This window comes from Bos taurus, chromosome X, assembly GCF_002263795.3.
Source record: "Bos taurus isolate L1 Dominette 01449 registration number 42190680 breed Hereford chromosome X, ARS-UCD2.0, whole genome shotgun sequence".
Taxonomy (NCBI): Eukaryota; Metazoa; Chordata; class Mammalia; order Artiodactyla; family Bovidae; genus Bos; species Bos taurus.
In genome coordinates this window covers 34,206,140-34,225,274 of record NC_037357.1, presented here as the reverse complement: position 1 = coordinate 34,225,274, position 19,135 = coordinate 34,206,140, and the positions used below count along the sequence as shown (strand labels likewise).

Here is a 19,135-nt window from a genome sequence, read left to right as displayed (position 1 = left end):
TGAAAACAATGCAAGTATTCATTGATGGAGAAGTAGATAAATAAAACGCAGTCTATCCATACAATGGAATGTTATTCAGCCTTTAAAAAGGAAGAAAATTCTGACACTTTTTACAACACGATGAACTTTGAGAACATTATGCTAAGTGAGATAAGTCAGTCACAAAAGGACCTACGTTATATGATTCCATTATGTGACATATCTAGAGTCAAATTCATAGAGGTGAAAGGCAGGATGCTGATTGCCAGAGGGAGAATGAGGAGAGGCTGCTTACTGGAGACCGTGTTTCAGTTTCACAGTTTGAACTGAGTTCTGGAGATTGGTTGCACAGCAACGTAAATATACTTAACAGTACCAGATTGTACACTTTAAAAACAAAGATAAATGTTAAAATCATGGATAAATTGTGTGTGTACTGAACCACTATTAATGGAGAGATAGAGAGAGATAACTGGTATACACAGAGACACCCGAGTCTGCAGCTAGATCTTCCTGTACACTAGTTAGCAATGTCCTTCAGGCTCTGGATCACCTAGTGGTACCCACTCAAGTATCTATGCCTTCAGGAGAGCCTTCCCAAATCCCCAGATGTAGCCTACATGACTGTAAAGACATGGTTGCTGGCAAATGCAAGCATAGGAGTTTGGATGTGCTCGCTTATCACCCCAGTGAATAAACTTCTCTGAACACCTCCTTTGTGCCAGGCATGTCTCCAAGGCTGCCAGCAGAGCAGTGAGAGAGGTTGTCTTGGCCCTGCCTGCAGAGAGCCCACAGTGGAAACCAGATGCATCAAAACAGACCCCACCGTGTGATAAAGAGCCAGGACTGAGACTCATGAGCAGCCTAGAGCAGCTTAGAGCCTAGACTCATGATTGCCTAATATGGGAGCTGATTCAGACAAGGGAACCTTCTCCCAAAATGTGGTACCTGAGCTGAATACAGAAGGACCAGTAGGGCTTAAAGTGAAAGTGGCTCAGTAGTGTCCGACTCTTTGCGACCCCATGGACCCCATGAACTGTCTCCAGGCCAGAGTACTGGAGTGGGTAGCTTTTCCCTTCTCCAGGGGATTTTCCCAACCCAGGGATTGAACCCAAGTCTCCCTCATTGCAGGCAGGTTCTTTTACCAGCTGAGCCAGAAGGGAAGCCCAAGAATACTGGAGTGGGTATCCTAGCCCTTCTCCAGGGGATCTTCCTGAGCCAGGAATCAAACCAGGGTCTCCTGCACTGCACGCAGATTCTTTACCAACTGAGCCATGAGGGAAGCCCTAGTAGGGCTTAAACAGGCAGCAAAAAACAGCAGAGGGGATTCCAGGCAGAGTCTTGGATAAGGGGAAGAGAGAAATAAGGGGGAAAGAGATGGGTTGGGAGGGAAGAAGGGAGAGAATCTTAATAGCAGAGTGGAGCAAGCACCACAAAAAGTTCAGAGGAATTTATTAACTTGTAAGTGTCTCTACTGCAGATGTTAACTTGAAGAGTCATCCACCCACCATCAGCCTCAGGGCCTCCTGAGAAACACTCTGCATAGAGGGGTGATGGCCAGGCTCCTGCCCACCACCTTCTCCAGGTGCCTTGCCTGCTGGCCAACTGCTAGTTCCTCACTCCATGTCCTGGGATGGATTGGAGACCAGGAGCATCCTCCTCCCCCTGGTTCAGAAAAGACCACAGGGCTCCCACTCTGGGTTGGCAGACAGGCGGAGGAATCAGCACGGCAGGACTTGGAGTGAGCATCTCCTCCTTGCCCCCCTCCACACCTTTTGCCTGCCTTGGGAAAAGGACACTGGGACCAGTGCTGGGTGTCTGCAGCCAGTGTTCTAACTACATACTGCTGCAGGGAAATGGAAATATTCAGAACACATATTAGAAAAGAATCAAGTAGGAGGTAACTAGATGCAAAAGAGCCTGGAGAGATGCTCCTCTTTTCTTTCTTCCTCAAACTTAGACAGGCTGAAGCTTCTGGAAGCCGAGCTAAGCACAGTCTATGCCCTGCACAAGATTAGCTGTTAGTCGGACTTGGAGGAGGGCTTCTGGATGATCGAGCCCTAAACCTTCCAGCAGAGAGGCTTCTGGGAGAATTCAAGGGGATGTGGTAATGCATATATATGTGGGGACCTACACAGCTCTTCCAGCCCTGGGGTCAAAGCCAAGGCTGGAGGGGCAATTGGGCCAAGCCATTATGGCTTCTCGGCAGGTGGCTCTGGGCTGTTCATCCCATCTGACAGGGAGTCATCCTCATTATTCTGCTTCATCTTCGTTTCCAAAACTGTGATGCGCTGCTTGAGCTTCTGCTGGGCTCCCGTGTACTCGGCCAGCAGGCGGGCAAAACGAGTGTACAAGGTGTCCATGTTGGTCTCCAGCTGTTCTAGCTTTTCCTGCACATCTACCTCCATGCTGGCTGCCACCTCATTCTCATCCAACAAGCCCTCCTTCATCAGAATCTCCCGGCCTCTCTCCTCCAAGACCCTCTTGGCATCAGGGTACTCAGTCACAGCTTCCATAAGATCATCCTTGGACAAGCAGAACAGATCAGAGTAGCCAAGACTGCGGATGTTGGCTGTGCGCCGATTGCCCATTTTGCTGCCCTTAATATTAAGGATACTGATCTCTCCAAAGCAACTCCCAGCCGAGAGCAGGGCATACTGAGTGACACCGTCATCAGCCACCACTGCCAATTTTCCCTCCTTGATTATGTACATCTCCTTCCCAATATCCCCCTTGCGGCAAATGTAGTCCCCAGGGCTAAAGACCTGAGGCCGGAGCTTTAATACCAGTTCCACCAGCAGGCCAGCCTCACAGTCCTGAAAGATGCGCACTTTCTTGAGTGTGGACAGGTGGACGTTGATGGCTATCTCAGCCCTGAGCTTTGCTGGCAGGTTTTTGAGGACTTCTCGCTCATCTACACTCTTCTTATTGGTCCACAAGTAGTCAAACCACCTAATGACCTTGGCTTCCATCTCCTTGCTGACCTTTCGGAACTGCATATAATGTTTGACAGCATCAATCTTGGCCTGGAACTCAGCCCGGGTGGCATTCATGTTGGAGATCATGGAGCCCACATTTCCCACGATGGTGGCAAAGATGAGGACACCAATCAGGAAGTCAAAGATGACAAACAGGTACTCCTCATCCTTTACAGGGGGTGGTGTCTCCCCAATGGTGGTGAGGGTCAGTGTAGACCAGTAAAGGCAATAGATGTACTCCCTAGACAGGTAGCCATACTCAGGGTCAGTGATGTTGGGGTAAACCCAGGTGTCTACCCCAAAGCCGATGGACTTGGAGATGGCATAGTAGATGCAGGCATTCCAGTGAATGATGATCAAGATGTAGAGGATCAGGTTGCTTATTCGGAAGATGTTGGGGTAGCTGGTGCGTGTCTCAGTGCGGTCAAAGAACTCAAACATGCGGGCAAAGTGTAGCAGGCGGTTGAAGCGCACCTCAGGGTTATGGATCCCCACAGCAAAATAGATCAGGTCTGTAGGGATGATGGAGGCCACATCCAGCTTAAACTGCATGGTGTGGATGTAGTTGTCCCGCAACTTCTTGGTGTCTTTCACCAGTAGCCCCTGCTCCAAGAAACCTAGTGGAGACACAAGCCAATGTATATCACCTCTGACTTCGTACCTGTCCCTTCTAATAGACTAACGCTCAGGAAGGAGCATATGATCACTGAACCCTCCTTCCCAAGAAGGGTATAGGAGGCTCACACTGTATAGCTGGCCATAAGTATCCTAAGAGATCACCCCCAGATCCAAAACTCACTGAGCATGTAGGGAAGTTGAGATTCAAAGAGGGAAAGGCATCAGCCTGTGTCCCAGCTAGATAGTTGAGGCTAACACCATGCCAAGGGGATTTCCTGAGAATTTAGATTCAAGCCTTTGGACTCAGGGGTCATGCTCCTGCCTGTGCATCCCAGTTATCACTTACCTGTGCGCAGTCGGATGAAGAGGTCTGCGATGTAGACCACATCTGAGACGTAATCCAGCACCAGCCACACTATGTAGTAGCCTTTCTGCAGGTCACTGAAGCAGGCTCTGCAGGAAGACAGTGCTGAGCTTCACCCTCAAAGCCATCCAATGACTCCTGAAGTCCCCAAACTGATTGGCCACCACAAGCAGAGCTTGGGAAGGCCACCAGGGGCACTGATGAGTCACAGTCAGTCTGCTGCCCAGAAGACACGGATTCACAAGTAACTCCTACTCCAACCCTTATTATACATAGACTTTGCTCCTGAACATTACTTGTCTATCTGACCCACTGGACTGTGAGCTCCATGGAGACAGAGACTACCTCTTAGTATTACAACATAGCTGGTGCCCCATGTGCTAGCCCAGAGCACATCCTAGCCCAGGATTCAAGTGCTCAACAGAAGTGAGTTGAATGAAAAATGAGTCGTTGGAAGAATGCCCACAATACACAGCTGACTAGCCTCCATGTTTGGCTCTTCAACACACACCTACTGAGAACCCAACATGGAGCACTGGCCAACCCACCCAAGAGAGAGTGGTAGCTGGGCTTAGACTCGAGACAGTGGGAATGAAGAGAGGTTGGAGACTGCAGGAGAGTGTTAGGAGGAGTTGAGTCTTGCTGCCTGGGTGGGTAAGGGCCATGGGAGAAGGCAAAGGAAGGGATAGAACCCAGGATGACTCAGTGAGTGTACAAGTCAAAAATAGGAGCAGTTAACTCTGACTACTTGGTTACACTTCGAATGAAACCCAGCCCCCTCCCTGGTGCACAAAGCCTGCAGCGCCGGCCTGCACCTGCCTCTCCAACACTTTACCTGCAGTCCTCCAGACCCTGTCTTATCACTCAGGTCTTAGCTAAGGCACCACCTCCTCAGAGAGGTTCACCCTGACTGCCTTTTCTCTAGTATCAGTAGCTCCCTGCCTCCAGTCCCTGAAGTTGGCTTGGGCACTGGTATATTCAGGTTCACTGTCAGTGTTCCCATAAGCCTGAGAGCTCCAGGAGTGCAGAGACCATGTGTGCCTTGTTCACACATGGTCCCCAGCCCTGAGCACTGAGCCTGGCACCCATTAGGTGCTCAGTTAAAGCTCTGGTGAATGAATGATTGAGGTAGGGTGAGTTCTGTGTCCACAGCTGGACCAGGTTGCTCGGGCCACCCCCTCCCAGACCACTTTCTGCTCACCTGGCCACCAATAGGCACCAGTTGTAGAGGACGGGCAAGGCAATGAGAAAAAGCCAGCGGTAGTACCAGTCCCCGGCTGGGTCCAAGACAAAGAGTTCAAACTTCTTCCTGAGGAGACACACAGAGACCAGGCTTGGGAACCAGCTCCCTGATGTGGCAGCACCCTGGCTCCCAGAGGCCAGAGGACCCTGAAAATGCAGTGCCTTGCAGGATGCCCAGGGTGATGCGTGGGTTTTCTTAGGGCCTCATTTATGAGGAAGCCACAGCCTGGCACTGGGCATCTAACTAAAGCTTGGTGGGTAAGAAACAGCCTTCTTCTGATTTTGACCCTACATGGACCCATTGACTCTTGGGCCCTCTGGAGGCCTCTTGCCGAGAGGGTGCATGAGGGAGAGTGCTGTCACTGAGGCAGGCCTCGGGCCCCAGGGAGGGACTTACACAGCATGGTGATGAGGGCTCAGGGCAGGTCCCCACATCCCTCCTGGGAAGAGAGAGGGCCTCTAAGTGACTGTGCTTCCTGCCCATCCCTGCTGTTTGGTCTGGCCTACAGCTCCCAAATTACTTTTCCAGATGCCAGGTCCTGCCTTGGCGGGAGCGCTTTTCCTTTACTGGTCAGAGGTGGGGAATGTCGGCCTGGCCAGACATCCCCCGTCGCCTACTCCTTCCTCAAAGAAGAGGCCCTCCAGACCTGCCTTCTCTGGCCTCCCCACTCACTCTGTCTTGCTCACTTGTTTCGGGGCCTCCTCCCCTGCACCAGCAGCCAGGCAGCCCCCAGCATGGCCTCTTCACACCCCCACTCTGCACTCACATGGGCGCTGGGGTTGACATGGGCTCCACAGCACTCTGTAGTTGCACCCTCCGTTGCACCCTTGGCTGAGTCCTCTTCCCACCCACATCCACGTGCCCTTGCCCCTTGCTTCCTGAGCAGCAGGAGAAGCTCTGTGAATCGGTGGTGAAGGTGAGAGGAGCCAGCAGGGGATCCCACAGCTGGTGGGCCACTGGCCATTAGAAAGACTTTGGGCACAGACCAAGGAACATTTTAGAGTTGAAAGCACAGCAGGCCTCCCTGGCTGTGGTCTAAGGAACCCCACCAAGCCCTCCCAACACATGCTTGGGGCCCTTCCCATCCCTCAGGCTGGATTGCTGTACTTGGTGCCCTTGCCCTCGCCGTCCTTGTCGCCTTTGCCGTCTCCTTGTTGTGTTGTCACGGTGTGGAGCTCAGGCCCCCGGAAACGCTCAAGGAATGAGTCAGGTCTAGGCTCCTCCTCACGGAAGTTCCTGTAAGCCCACTCTCTGAGGACCCCCACCAGGCGGGCAATCCTAGAGCAGAGAGAGGGAGCGTGAGGCATAAGAGACCTGTGCTTTGGAGAGAGGACCCACGCCCAAGACAGGGAATAGGGCTTGGGCATGACTCAGCCCAGCAGCCTGAAGAGGCTACTCTGGGAAGACTTCCTGTAGGAGGTGCCATTTCTGTCGATTCTGAAGAACAAACACGGGGTCTCTGGGGTAAAATGGAGATGGTGCTGAGAAGAAAGATTTTCTCCTACAAGTCAGGAGAAAGATTGCTTCAAGCTTTCTGATTTCTGCATGGAGCCTACAACTCTTGGCTGGAGACCTCAGAGCCCTCCACCTGAGCCCCTCTGCTGGGAAGACAGTCTCTTCCTGACACTGCCACAGGCAAGTCTGAAGAGAAACCTCCTCCGGCCCCTCCAAACTTGCTGACAGGAGCCTCCTCTAGAGAGAAAAGTTGAGCTAGGGCAGGGCTGACAGGGTTTCCTAGAGGTCTTGTTAGAAAGGCCCCTGGGGCCGAGAGGACCACATGATCTGACAGGCCCCATGGGAGGGAAGGGATAGTGGCAGGGCAGTGGTGAGACCCACCTGCGGAAGCCACCCCTCCTCTGCTGGGGGGCATCCATCTCTGCCAGTCGCTGTAGCTCTGAGGAGGTGTCATCATCAGCAGCAGACTGTGGCCTGCAGAGGAAGGAGCAGAATTAACTGAAGGCTTTGTTTGTTTGTTTGTTTCTGTGCATGCTTCATCTCCTATCAGCCCTCCCCCTTCCTAGGAGATAACCTAGAAATCCCATGGTCCTTTTAGAGGCTGCACTTGAGCCAAGGATTGTTTACTCTGTGACAATGAGGCAGAGCTGGGAGGAAGTAGCAGGCTCAAGGCCATCTCTGAAATGATCCAGTGTCAACAGACTCACCGGCTGCTGGCCCTGTGGTCATCTTTGCCACTGGCCTTGATGGCAGGAGGGGCATGGTGGTTGTGGTTATTGGCTGGGGAGCTCTTCACGCCATTGGCTTTTTCTGTCATCCTCCATGTACAACCAGGACCCTCACCTGCCAGGGAGAAGCCCAAAGAAAGTTCACAGAAGACCCCAGTACCCACATAAGAACCTCAGGTGAGCACTGAGAATAACACCAGGGCCCAGTCGGCAAACCCCGACTCCCTGCAGTACTTCTATGGTGGTACAGGGCAAGATGCTGGTGCTATCCCCGCCCTGACAGGTTATTTAAAAGGCAAACTGTGCTAAACTGCAAGGTGTGTTTCTTTTTCTTTTACCGGAATTAATTCTCTGACTCGTGAACCAACCAAGCTGAAACAAAACAAGCAAAAACCTATTTCAGCCATCTTCCGGTGACCCTGTTTGCAGCTATCTGGCAGAGACTGAAGCCACTGAGTACCTCCAAACTAGTCACTGCCCCCGAATTCCTGCCCCATGAGAGGAGATATACCTCCTTGCCCAAAGAAGCTGCCACCTGCCTGCTCAGCTCTCTGGTTGTCCTCAGATGAGAGTCCTGCCTCCCACTGACTTCTTCACAAGGGGCGTGGACTCTGGGGGCCCTTCCTTTAAGCTTCAGTCACATTCTTTCAAGCACCCTGAAGCTGAGGAACAAACAGTGGGTGGGGCTGAGGGTGAGACGAGAGAAAGGAGAGCACCCATGGGCTCTATAAGAAGTGGTGCAAGTGAATACTTTCTCCTTTGGGCTATGGGGAGCTTTGCAAGGGCTAAGCAGGAGGATGATAAGGACAGTGTTATATTAGAGAAAGAGCCTTCTGACTGCTAAGTGGAGGCTGGCCTGAAGGGAGCAGAGAGGTGGAGAGATGTGCAGTGGAGAAGTCTGAAGAAGATGGTACAGATGAAGCCCGAGAGAAGGAAGAAGCCACTGGGGGTAGAGATTGAGGGAGAACAAGTGGGTGAGGTCACACAGGAAGAGCTCTGAAGAACCCCAACACTTAAGAATTGAACAGAGGAGGAGACAGCCACAAAACAGACCAAGAAGGAGCATCCTGAAAAGGAAAAGTCCAGAAGAGAGACCTGGTGTTCCACGTGTGTCTTACACGGGGTCAGGGAGGTGGGACAGCCCTTCCCCACTGAGGCTGCCCTGCCAGATTTTCTCAGAAAGGATGAGCATACCCCACGGATGACCGGTGGCCTCCAACTGCTGGAGCTTCTACTGGAGCCCAGCCTTCTCCAGCTTCGGAAGTGGTCCCCATGGTGACGGCAGGCACATCAAGCTCTGCAGTGAGTGGTAATAACAAGCAGCTTCAGAGCCTCTCACCCACTGCTCCCTGTGGGAACACGTCACCGGGATGCTAATGAGGGCACCTGAGGGACAGGAACTGGCATCCCTGTGTCCTCATTTGGACCCGAGAGGTGGCCAACCATGGTGACAGAAAGTTCCAAGCAATGCAAACAAAGCTGGGGCCACCTGCACTAAGCAGGCTTTCAGGGCTGGCCTCCTGGAAGCCTGAAGCTGAAGTGGGGCTGGAACACAGGCTCAAGAGTGGTACTCAGTAGAGACCTGTTCAGTGGCTGAATGGCTGGGGTGGAGCAGTGGAAGTAATGGTCCTGTCCATGGCAGGGGTGTAGAGGACACTGGTGTGGGAGGCGGGACCCGGAGTACAGAGTGAGCTCTGCTTATAGGAAGAAGGCAGAGGAAGCCAAGGCCAGCCCAGGGAGGCTGCAAACTCCAGGCCAAGGACTCGGGATAGCTTCTTGCTGATAGAGAGCCAGCATCGGCCCTGTTTGCCAGCACTCGGACCCCTCCCATCCTTCCTGGTCATCTGGGATAGCAGTGGCCCTGAGCCCACAAGGGGAGCAGCCCTGGGGGCATATGACAAGTCATATACCCTCTGTGAGTTTCTGGCACCAAGACAGATTCCTCTCCCATGATCCCTGCTTCTTCTCTGCCAGAAACAGGCTCTTCCCTCAGTCTGGCTGCCACCCACACTGCCCTTCAAGAGAACTGCCCCTTGGGCCATTCACGGAGGGCACCTGGGCTGTCAGCTATCCATGGCCCACAGGTAGCCAGGCCAGTGCTTCTGGTCTACATGCTCGCTCCAGAAAGTTCATCTAGCCCCAGGCTTCAGTTATCATCACGTCCCCACCCAGGCATCTCTTCCAAGGTGCCCACCCATCTCTCCAGTCTCTGCCAGGCATCTTCTTTTTTGAGGAGCCTCAAACTCAACCTAGCTAAAACTCAACTTGACACCTTCACCTACAAAGTGGCTTCTCCTCTAATTTCCTCACCTCAGAATATGGCCTACCTTCTACCCAGTCACCCAAGCCAGAAACCTTCAGTCACCACCTCCAAGCAGTTTCCTTCTCAGTTGATTATCCCCTCTACAAAGTGTCAAAAAATCTTTCCATTCACTGCCCTCTGTCCCCAAGGCCCCAGCCTAGTCTCAGCCTTTCCAATCACCCTCCAGGCCTGGGGCAGCAGTCTCTGACCAGATCCGTGCTCAGTGGGGTCTGGACTGGAGGGGAGACGTGGACACCATCAGGGTTGTTGGCAGTTCAAGCTCTCAGAGGGGATGAGCACTCTCATAGCATAAGAGCAGAGGAGGAGGCTGAGGGGAGAGTTCTGAGGAGATTATGGAGGACAGGCCCCAGGAGAGGGAGTCTCAGGAAGGGAGGAGCCTGAGATGAGAGCTGGAGCAGCCCTGTGTCAAATACTAGGGGCCTCACTGGCCACCTCGTCAAAAGCAGAGACGGCATGTTTGCAGGGTTTCTGATTGAATGGTAGGAGGTGAGGAACAATAGATGGGGAATATAGCTAACTCTTTCTAGAAGCTTGAGGGAGAGAGAGTGGGAACTGGGACATGTAAATTTGTAAACTTTTTGTGTTGCTATTATTGTTACCATTGTACAGAAAGGACATAGAGAAGCAAATTAAAAGGTTTGAGGAGGGATTCAATAGACAGTGAAAATATCTGTGCTCATAACCCCAGTTGGCGCTACTGGTAAAGAACCTGCCTGCCAATGCTGGAGATGAAGAGAGGAGGGTTCGATCCCTGGGTCAGGAAGATCCCCTGGAGGAGGACATGGCAATCCAGTCAGTATTCTTGCCTGGAGAATCCCATGAGCAGAGGAGCCTAGAGGGCTATAGTCCATGGGGTCACAAAGAGTCAGACATGACTGAGTGACTTAACACACACATAACCACAGTTAGGGCTGGAGCTCATGAAAGATGGATAGAATGGGTGGGTCCAGGGAGCAGAGGATGTGAAAGGTGACTTATGAAGAACAAGGAGCAGAGGGGCTGGATGAACGGGCCGGAAAAGGGAGGAGGTGACAAGCAAACATGTTAGATGCAGCTAGGGAAGAGTGAGAGACAGGTGAAGAGGCTCACTCATGCCAACCCCCAGCATTCTCAGTGAAACAGGAAGGGTTTCATCTTCAGAGGCATCAGGCAGCAGTAGATGCAGTGGCAAAACCAAGCAAGTGTTGCTCAGGGCTAAGCTGCATGAGGAAGACAGCAAATATAGTTGGTAAAGACAAGAGATGGACATTGAACGTAGATAGGAGGGAGGCTTTCAAACCAAGAATGCGTGTGTGCATGTTAAGTCACTCAGTCGTGTCCGAGTGTTTGAGACCCTGTGGACTATAGCCCACCAGGTTCCTCTGTCCATGGGATTCTCCAGGCAAGGATACTGGAATGGGTTGCCATTTCCTTCTCCAGGGGATTTTTCCAGCCCAGGGATCCAACCCTTGTCTCTTTATGTCTCCTGCAGGTTCTTTACCACCTGGGAAGCCCCAAACTAGGAGTAAGACACACTATTTCCACAAAAAAACCAGCAGCAATCATGGTGCCCTTCTGGGCCTCTTTTCTCCTCATCCACAAGTTGAACATCCAGCCCAAGACCTTTACAGAAACACCAGCCTGGTCCCAAGAATCTCTCGGACGCTAGCTGAAAGCATTCTGAGGCCAATTCCTTCAGAGATGTTAAGACCAGGAGCAGAAGAAACAAGTTAGAAATACAGTGAAGGCTAGAGGCCAGAGCTACTACCTTCCAGTCTGTGGCTCATTCAGGTCTCACTGCTGCCCAGTGCCCTTTTATTCATTCATCCATCCCGTGCATATGGCCAAGACACCTACTGTGCACCAGGCCTCCAAGCGGCTGGGGTGAGAAAGATGACTCTGCAGAGTCTCTGACCTCAGTATTTCTCCCAGAAAAACAGGGAAAGCCATGAATACAGTTCATCCTCAGAGTCAGTTCTCTGTCCACATCTACTGTGTTTCTCAGCAGCATTCGGCACAGTTTAGACACTCTCTCCTTGAAATAACGGGTTCCATGCTCCCGATTCTCCTCCTGCCTCACTGGCCACTTCTTCTTAGTGCCCTCTGATGAAGCTTCCTCCTCTTTCTTAGTTCTAAACTTTGGAGTGTCCTGAACTCAGTGTTTGAGTAGATGCCTTATCTTTTCTTTCTTCATCATGTCTTCATCTAGTCTTCTGGCTTTAAACATGTCTGTATACTGATGACTTGCAAATTTCAACACCTATCCAGCCTCTCTCCTGGACTCCAGTTTATCTCCCTGACATTACCATGTGAATAGACATCACAGGCTGAATATGTCCAAAACCAAATAGTTGATCTTTCCCCTCAAAACCTTATCCTCCAATACGCATCTGCATCTCAATAAAGGTGATGCAGTTCTCCCAAGTCAAAAACTGACAAGGATCTACTGTATAGCACAGGGAACTTTACTCAATACTCTTACATCCTATATGAGAAAAGAATCTGAAAAAGAATGAATATATGTTATATGTGTAACTGGTATTGCTGTATACCTGAAACTAACACAACATTGTAAATCAACTATACTGCAATAAAAATGTTTTAAAATACCTTAGAGTCATCATTCCCTCCTCCCTTTCTTTCACACCTTCTGCTGCTGTTGCTGCTAAGTTACTTCAGTCATGTCTGACTCTTTGTGACCCCATGGACTATAGCCCACCACGCTTTTCTGCCCATGGGATTTCCCAGGAAACAATACTGGAGTGGGTTGCCATGCCCTCCTCCAGGGAATCTTCCAGACCCAGGGATTGAACTGGCATCGCCTGCATTGGCAGATGGGTTCTTTACACTAGCACCACATGGGAAGCCCCTTCATACCCTCATACCTATGTGATTCATCTGGTCATATGCAATTCATGTTGTCTCTACCTTCCCTTCCAAAGACTTCCCTGGTGGCTCAGATGATAAAGCGTCTGCCTACAATGCGGGAGACCTGGGTTCGATCCCTGAGTCGGTAAGATCCTCTGGAGAAGGAAATGGCAACCCACTCCAGTACTCTTGCCTGGAAAATCCCATGGATGGAAGAGCCTGGTAGGCTACAGTCCCTGGGGTTGCAAAGAGTCGGACACGACTGAGTGACTTCACCTCACCTCACCTCACCTTCCAAACTTCCGACCACTTCTCACTGTCTCCACCATTAACACTTTAGTCCAAGCTACCATCTTTTCTCAGTGCCTGGTACATGGTAAGTGCTCAATGAATATTTGCACTTTCCCTGTCCATTACTCCGTCTCTCTACTTCTATTAGTCAGATTAGACCTCTGCTATATCAATTTGTTGATTTTAAAGGAGTATATGACAGTTCTGCTTCTGAAGAAGATGGAGTAACAGGGGTCAGATATACCCTCCAGAATGAAATTCATAATGTGTTGCATCCACTTAAAGTTTACCAGGTATACAAATAATTTCTCCAAGATAAAGATGAAACTACCAACCAAAATAAACCCAGAACTGACACAAATACAAAATTACTAGTCAGGGGTATTAAAATAGTTAATATAACTGTATTCCATATGTTCAAAAAGTTACATAAGGGTATAGAATATATGAAAAGACCCAAATAAAACTTCTAAATATGAAAACTATAAACTATGAGATAAAAAATATACTAGATGAAATCAACAAGAGATCAGCTATTTCACAAGAAGATATCCATGAACTTGCAGACAACACAATAAAACTATTCAAAGGGAAGCACAGAGGGGGGAAAAAAATCAGAAAAAGAAAGAGCGAAGCATCAGCAAATTGTGGGGAAGTTTCAAGTGGATTTAATAGAGATGTAGTTGAAGTTCCCAAAGGAGGGAGAGGTAGAAAGTGTATTTAAAGACATAATGGCCAAAATTTTTCCAAATCTTATTTTTTAAAAAAACTACAAATCCACAGACATAAGAAGCTCAATGATACCCAAGAGCAAAAAGCATGAAGAAAACTACACCAAGGCACATTGTAATCAAATTGCCCAAATCCACTGATAATGGGGAAACCTGAGAAGCAGCCAGGGAAGTAAAACACATTATTCACAGTCACAGAAGTAAGGATGGCATCCACTGCCCGGTACTAAAGATAAGGATAACAGCAGAACCTCTTTAAAGAGCTTCAGGCTTTCCTTCCATCTGCCAGTTGGACATTAGTCTCTGGTTGCCCTTGGACAAGGACAGCTTACTTTGTCCCAAATCATACTCAGTGCATCACCACTGTCGGCCTTTAAATGTTTGTGACTGACTGAGCCTTCAAGCCTTCAGCTTCTGACCTTCAGTGTGGCTTGGCACTCAAACTTCTCCCCTAAGAGTATGTCCATGCCCGTTCTCCCCATGCACCACTTTGCCAAGTTCTCAAAGTCCTGGGATGAAGTCCAAGTCCAGACTATGCCACCCCTCTTGCCAGTACCCACTGGAGAGGTACAAGCACTGCCTGAGGACAGACATCAGCGTCTGCTTGTGATGCTCTGCATCCCTACACAGCACAGGGGCTGGCTCGGGTAAACACTCCATACATAACAGTGGAGGGAAGAAAGGAAGGCAGGCAGGGAGTTGGGGAGGGAGACGCACAGGCTAAATCTTTGTACGGTTCTGAGGAATCTTAGAAAACAGAGCTCAGAAGAGGGAGCTAACTGTTGGTGGGTGACACTGGTTTCAGTGGGTCTTCCCAAAAGGCTGATAAAACCCTACAGGTGACCAGGTTTCTCAGCTTCTTTTATAATTCAGGCCATTCTGGCCTCAGATTCAAGATAATACCAGCCAAAATGTTTACACTGTGACTGAGAAGGGAACTCTTCCATGACAGACAGCCCAGAGAAGCAGATGCTAAGTCCCAGCCAGAAACTAGTGCCCCAGATAGTCAATTCTAGCCAATGCAGTAGGAAAAATCCTGAATAGCAGGCAGAGAACAGTGCCAAGGGGAGGGTCATGTGCATCACGGGTGGCTGGGAGGTGGGCAGGCAGGCAGACATTGACAAGGAGAAACAAGAGGAAGTTAGAAGAGGGGTGGGGTGTAGGGAGCAACTTCTTGTTCAGGAAGCAGCTACCATGAGCTACTAGCACTTGACCTAAGTTGACTTCTTTAATTCTCACAGCAATCTGACAAAGCTAATCTTATTACTATCCCCATTTTACAGATTCACACCTAAGCAGCATGGCTCCAAAAGCATGCTTAACCACAGGGCCAGCCTGGAAGGGACTTGGGCCTTAGTACTAGGAGGAGACTTATTCAGCACTGCAGTGGGCACAGCAGTGACCCTGTGCCCCAGGTCTGGAGGGACAGTTAGAAGGGGTTCAGCTATGGATAGGCAGCCCCAAGCTGAGGATAGAGCAAGGGCTTGGCACTCACTGGGCAGGCATGGGTCCTTGGTGCCAATTTGCCTCTGGCTATCAGAAGCCACCCTGCGGTCAGGCTCCAGGCTAGCACCTCCATGGAAAAGATGCTTGACAACTATCTGCTAAATGAATGAAATCTCCGGGGGGACACACAGAAAACAGGGCTCTGCCCAGCTGGTCTGGCAGAACACCAGGTTGGGTCACTCCTTCGACAAGGGACTGGAGCCTCTAGTGTGGACACCATCACATCAGAAACTTTCCAAACTTGGACTGCTTTTGCCACCTGAGGCTTTATTTCTTTATAAATCAATGTGAGACTGGGGCAGTATATCTGACACCAGTCATAGTCATCCCCTACCCCGCAGGATACACTGGACCCTAGAGATAGCAGCACATGCCCCTAGCCCGTGCTGTCCTCACTGAGAAGCCCTTCCTGAGCTCTACACTCCCAGGTGCCCACAGGCCAGCTCTATCTCCTAGAGGCAGTCACTGGACTGCCTCAGTGTGTCCCAGACTGACATGACTCTCTGACCTCAGCCCCAGCCCCAGTGCCTTATCTTGAGAAAGGTACATCTCTCCCTATCTGTGCTCAATCTACAAACCTAGGTAGGAGTCATTCTTGACATTTCCTCCCCATCCTCAAATGCTATTGGTTCTACTGCTGAAATTTCTCTCCAGTACCTTCTTCTGTGTCTATCCTGCCTGCTGCTGCCCTAGGCCTGGCCTCAACCCTGTCATAGTCTTCTGACTCATTGCTTCTTTGCCTTCATATTCCCAGCATGTTCTCTCCTCTACCTTCCATACCCCAGGGTGAGTTCAGTAAGTCCACACCCAGATCTATGTATCACTCCTGCTTTTAAAACCCATGGACAGATGCCCTCACCAAAGAAATAAACTTCATCAGGGCAGGGACTTGTCTGTTTTGTTTCATCACTAAGTCTCAGAGCCTAGCCCCATGGCAAGCACATACATATTCTGGATGTGTGAATGAATGAATGAATTCCCTAAACTTGCTCTGCACATTCCCAATCCACGCCTTGTTTTGTGTTCACTTTTCCCCACTTTATTTGCATCATAGACTTATCATGTCCTGATCATGATTTCCATGCTTCTTTTCTGTCCCTGGTGAGATGATCACATCCATGTGAGTAGCAACCAGGAGTGCCTTATTCCCTACTGCGTCCCAGGGCCAAGGAGAGTGTCAGGTACTCACTGAATGGATTGAAAGATCATCTACATTAAAAATACAAACTCTGTATTTGGACATTAAAACCCCTTCCTGATCTGACCAGAGCCATCTTTGAAGCTTCATCTCCTGTAAAACCATCTCATGTTGAAGCCTGTTGGTAGAGGGAGGTGGCCAGGGCAAGTACTGGCAGTTCTGAGGCCAAGGACCACCAGGCTCACACCATGTCAGCCACAGCTGGGACTCAATTCCATGCGCAATGTGTACAGCACAAGCACTCAGGGACCCTCCCTCTGGAGAAGTCAGCCACCATTTGACAAGTGATACTAAAAGTTCTGTGCATGCTCCACCAGCAGCAGGGCCCAGACACTGGCAAGAGATAGACCGAGCTGGCTGCCCATGCTAGCTGCCTCCTATGACCACAGTCTGACAGGGATGGAGCAGACACTGGCTGGTCTGACTCAAGGGGACATGCAGGGCAAGCTCAGCTGGAGGGCCGAAATGGGGAGCCTATCCCTGCCCCAGGCCTGCAGGCTGGTTCTGGAATCTTCCCTCAGGCAGAAGCTGTAATGGGCTTCACTGTAGAAATATCTACCAAAATGGCAGTGGGGCTGCCTCCCAAAGCCTGAGAGACCCACAACAGGTGCCCTCCTTCAAGAATCTCCTGAGGAGGGTGGGGTGCAACTCAAAGAGCCGAAAGCAAAGGCTGCAGTCCCAGCAGAGTTTATGGGAGAAGCGTCACATGTACATTGCCCTGCTCTACATCCATTACTCCTCACATGCAGGGAGCCAGGGAGCTCCCAGGGGTGCGGTCCCCATGCTCTGACCTCGGATGCCCATAAATGCCCTGGGCAGGCTGGCAGTGGAAGCCGATGCAGCAGGTGAGGCCCACAGACTCCCCACTTTCTCTCACCCCACCCCTTCTGACCAGGTGCATGCTTGGCCCCTGTGTTGTCCCCTAGAAGGTGGCAGTGGAAAAGGCAGTGGCACCCCACTCCAGTACTCTTGCCTGGAAAATCCCATGGATGGAGGAGCCTGGTAGGCTGCAGTCCATGGGGTCGCTAAAAGTCGGATATGACTGAGTGACTTCACTTTCACTTTTCACTTTCATGCTTTGGAGAAGGAAATGGCAACCCACTCCCGTGTTCTTGCCTGGAGAATCCCAGGGACGGGGGAGCCTGGTGGGCTGCCATCTATGGGGTCGCACAGAGTCGGACACAACTGAAGTGACTTAGCAGCAACAGCAGGAGGAGGTGGCAGGGAGGGTGGTTAGAGCACAGGCTTGGAGAAGGCCTAGCCTCACACGTACTTAGTGCCTCCATACCCCTAAAGCCCCCAGGGTTTCATTCATGCACTTGGACAAAGAACAAAGTCCCCCCACACAGCCACTTTCTCTCAGCTCCCAGGACAAACCAGGCACACAAGGGCCCATGTCAAGTCCAGCTCCAGAACCGACGCACATAAGGCTCCAAACCTGACCCTAAGGAGGCCACCGACCTTTCCTCACCAGACGGATTCCGAGGCAGGGTGTCCCTTGGCCACAGGCTATAGGTCTGTCCAAGAAGCTTCCAGTCAGAGACGAACCCTCGGGAGCTCATCAGCACCAAGGGACAGTAGAGACCTCCCAAAGCTCCTGTCCCCAGACCAGGGGGATCCCCGAATCCCCACGCAGCTTCTCAGCCTCTCAGTCAAAGAGCTGCCCGCCCTGCCTGAGGCCAGCAGGGGAGGCCGGCAGTGACTCAGAGGAGCCCATGCCTACAGCTGAGGCGAGGTCGAGGCCTCGGCCCAGGGCAGCACTTGCCCACTGGAGAAACAGTTCTGCCCACTGGCTGGATGTCTGACCCTCTCACTGTGGGGCCTGCACACCCCAGCCTGCCAGTAGGTGAGGGCTGGATACTAGGCTGCCTGGCAGTGGAAGCTGCTCGTCTGCCCAGACTCAGGAGCCAGCCCCTCCCAAGCTCCCTGGGGAGCCCTCCCTTACATGGAACTCATACCGCTCAGGACTTTGTGTCTAGGGACCCAGAGTCACCAGCTCACCACCCCCATGCACCTGCCTCCTGGCCTTGTTCACAGTCCCAGCCCACCTACCTGGCCAGAGGGCAAGCCAAGTGGAAACTTGGGAGAGACAAGAGGTACTTGGGGCAGGGCAGGGTTGAGGGGAATCCATTCCTTCCCCTCCAGGGCTCCCTGGACTTGGCGTCCAAGAGGGGCCAGGGTTGGGGAAGCAATAGTGGGTGAGAGCCCTTGGGTGGTGACTCAAGAGGCCCAGATTTCTGGCTGCTGCCAGGTACACAGAGCCCCTCCACACACCCTCCCACCCCACGTGCCGCCTCTCCCAGCTGCTGAGACAAAGAACCTGGAATATGTTGAGTTCCAGCTTCTGGAAGGGCTGGAGGGGGGTTGAGGGCCAGCCCAATGGAGCAAGTGTATAGCTTTCCCCACCTGCACACACTCAGTAAACAATCCACCCACGAATACAAGAGACATAGGAGACGCGGGTTCTATCCCTGGGTTGGGGAGATTCCCTGGAGAAGGAAATGGCAACCCACTCCAGTATTATGGCCTGGAGAGTTCCACGGACAGGGGAGCCTGGCGAGCTCCAGTCCATGAGGTCTCAAAGAGTCGAACACCACTGAGTACACAGGAAAGGGGCTCATAGCTGGGGGGCCCAGCCCCTCTCTGAGGGCTGCCTGGGATGGCTTGCACGGCTCCTCTGCACAGAGGCCAGGGCATGCACAGGGACACATGTCTGCACATGACAGTCAGAGTCTGCTGGGGTGCACACCAAGCCAATCATGGGACTTACCTCTATGCAGGCACTTGATGGGGCAGAGGCTGTGGGGAGGACAAGGGGCTTTGTTAGCTGCACATGCCATGTTTTTTACCTATTTCTGGAGGACGTAGTGAAGC

At 51.4% G+C, this 19,135-nt stretch overlaps 1 protein-coding gene across 1 annotated transcript; it reads right to left on the bottom strand.

Annotated features, from left to right (window-relative positions):
* Positions 1-1,414: 1,414 nt before the first annotated feature.
* CNGA2 (cyclic nucleotide gated channel subunit alpha 2) lies at positions 1,415-18,112 on the bottom strand. Its single transcript, NM_001001139.2, is given in 7 exon segments — positions 1,415-3,574; positions 3,922-4,028; positions 5,141-5,248; positions 6,290-6,460; positions 7,019-7,111; positions 7,345-7,480; positions 17,723-18,112. Coding segments are annotated over 6 exon segments (1,992 nt in total). The 5' UTR covers positions 7,455-7,480; positions 17,723-18,112; the 3' UTR covers positions 1,415-2,171.
* Between the last annotated feature and the right edge of the window lie 1,023 nt (positions 18,113-19,135).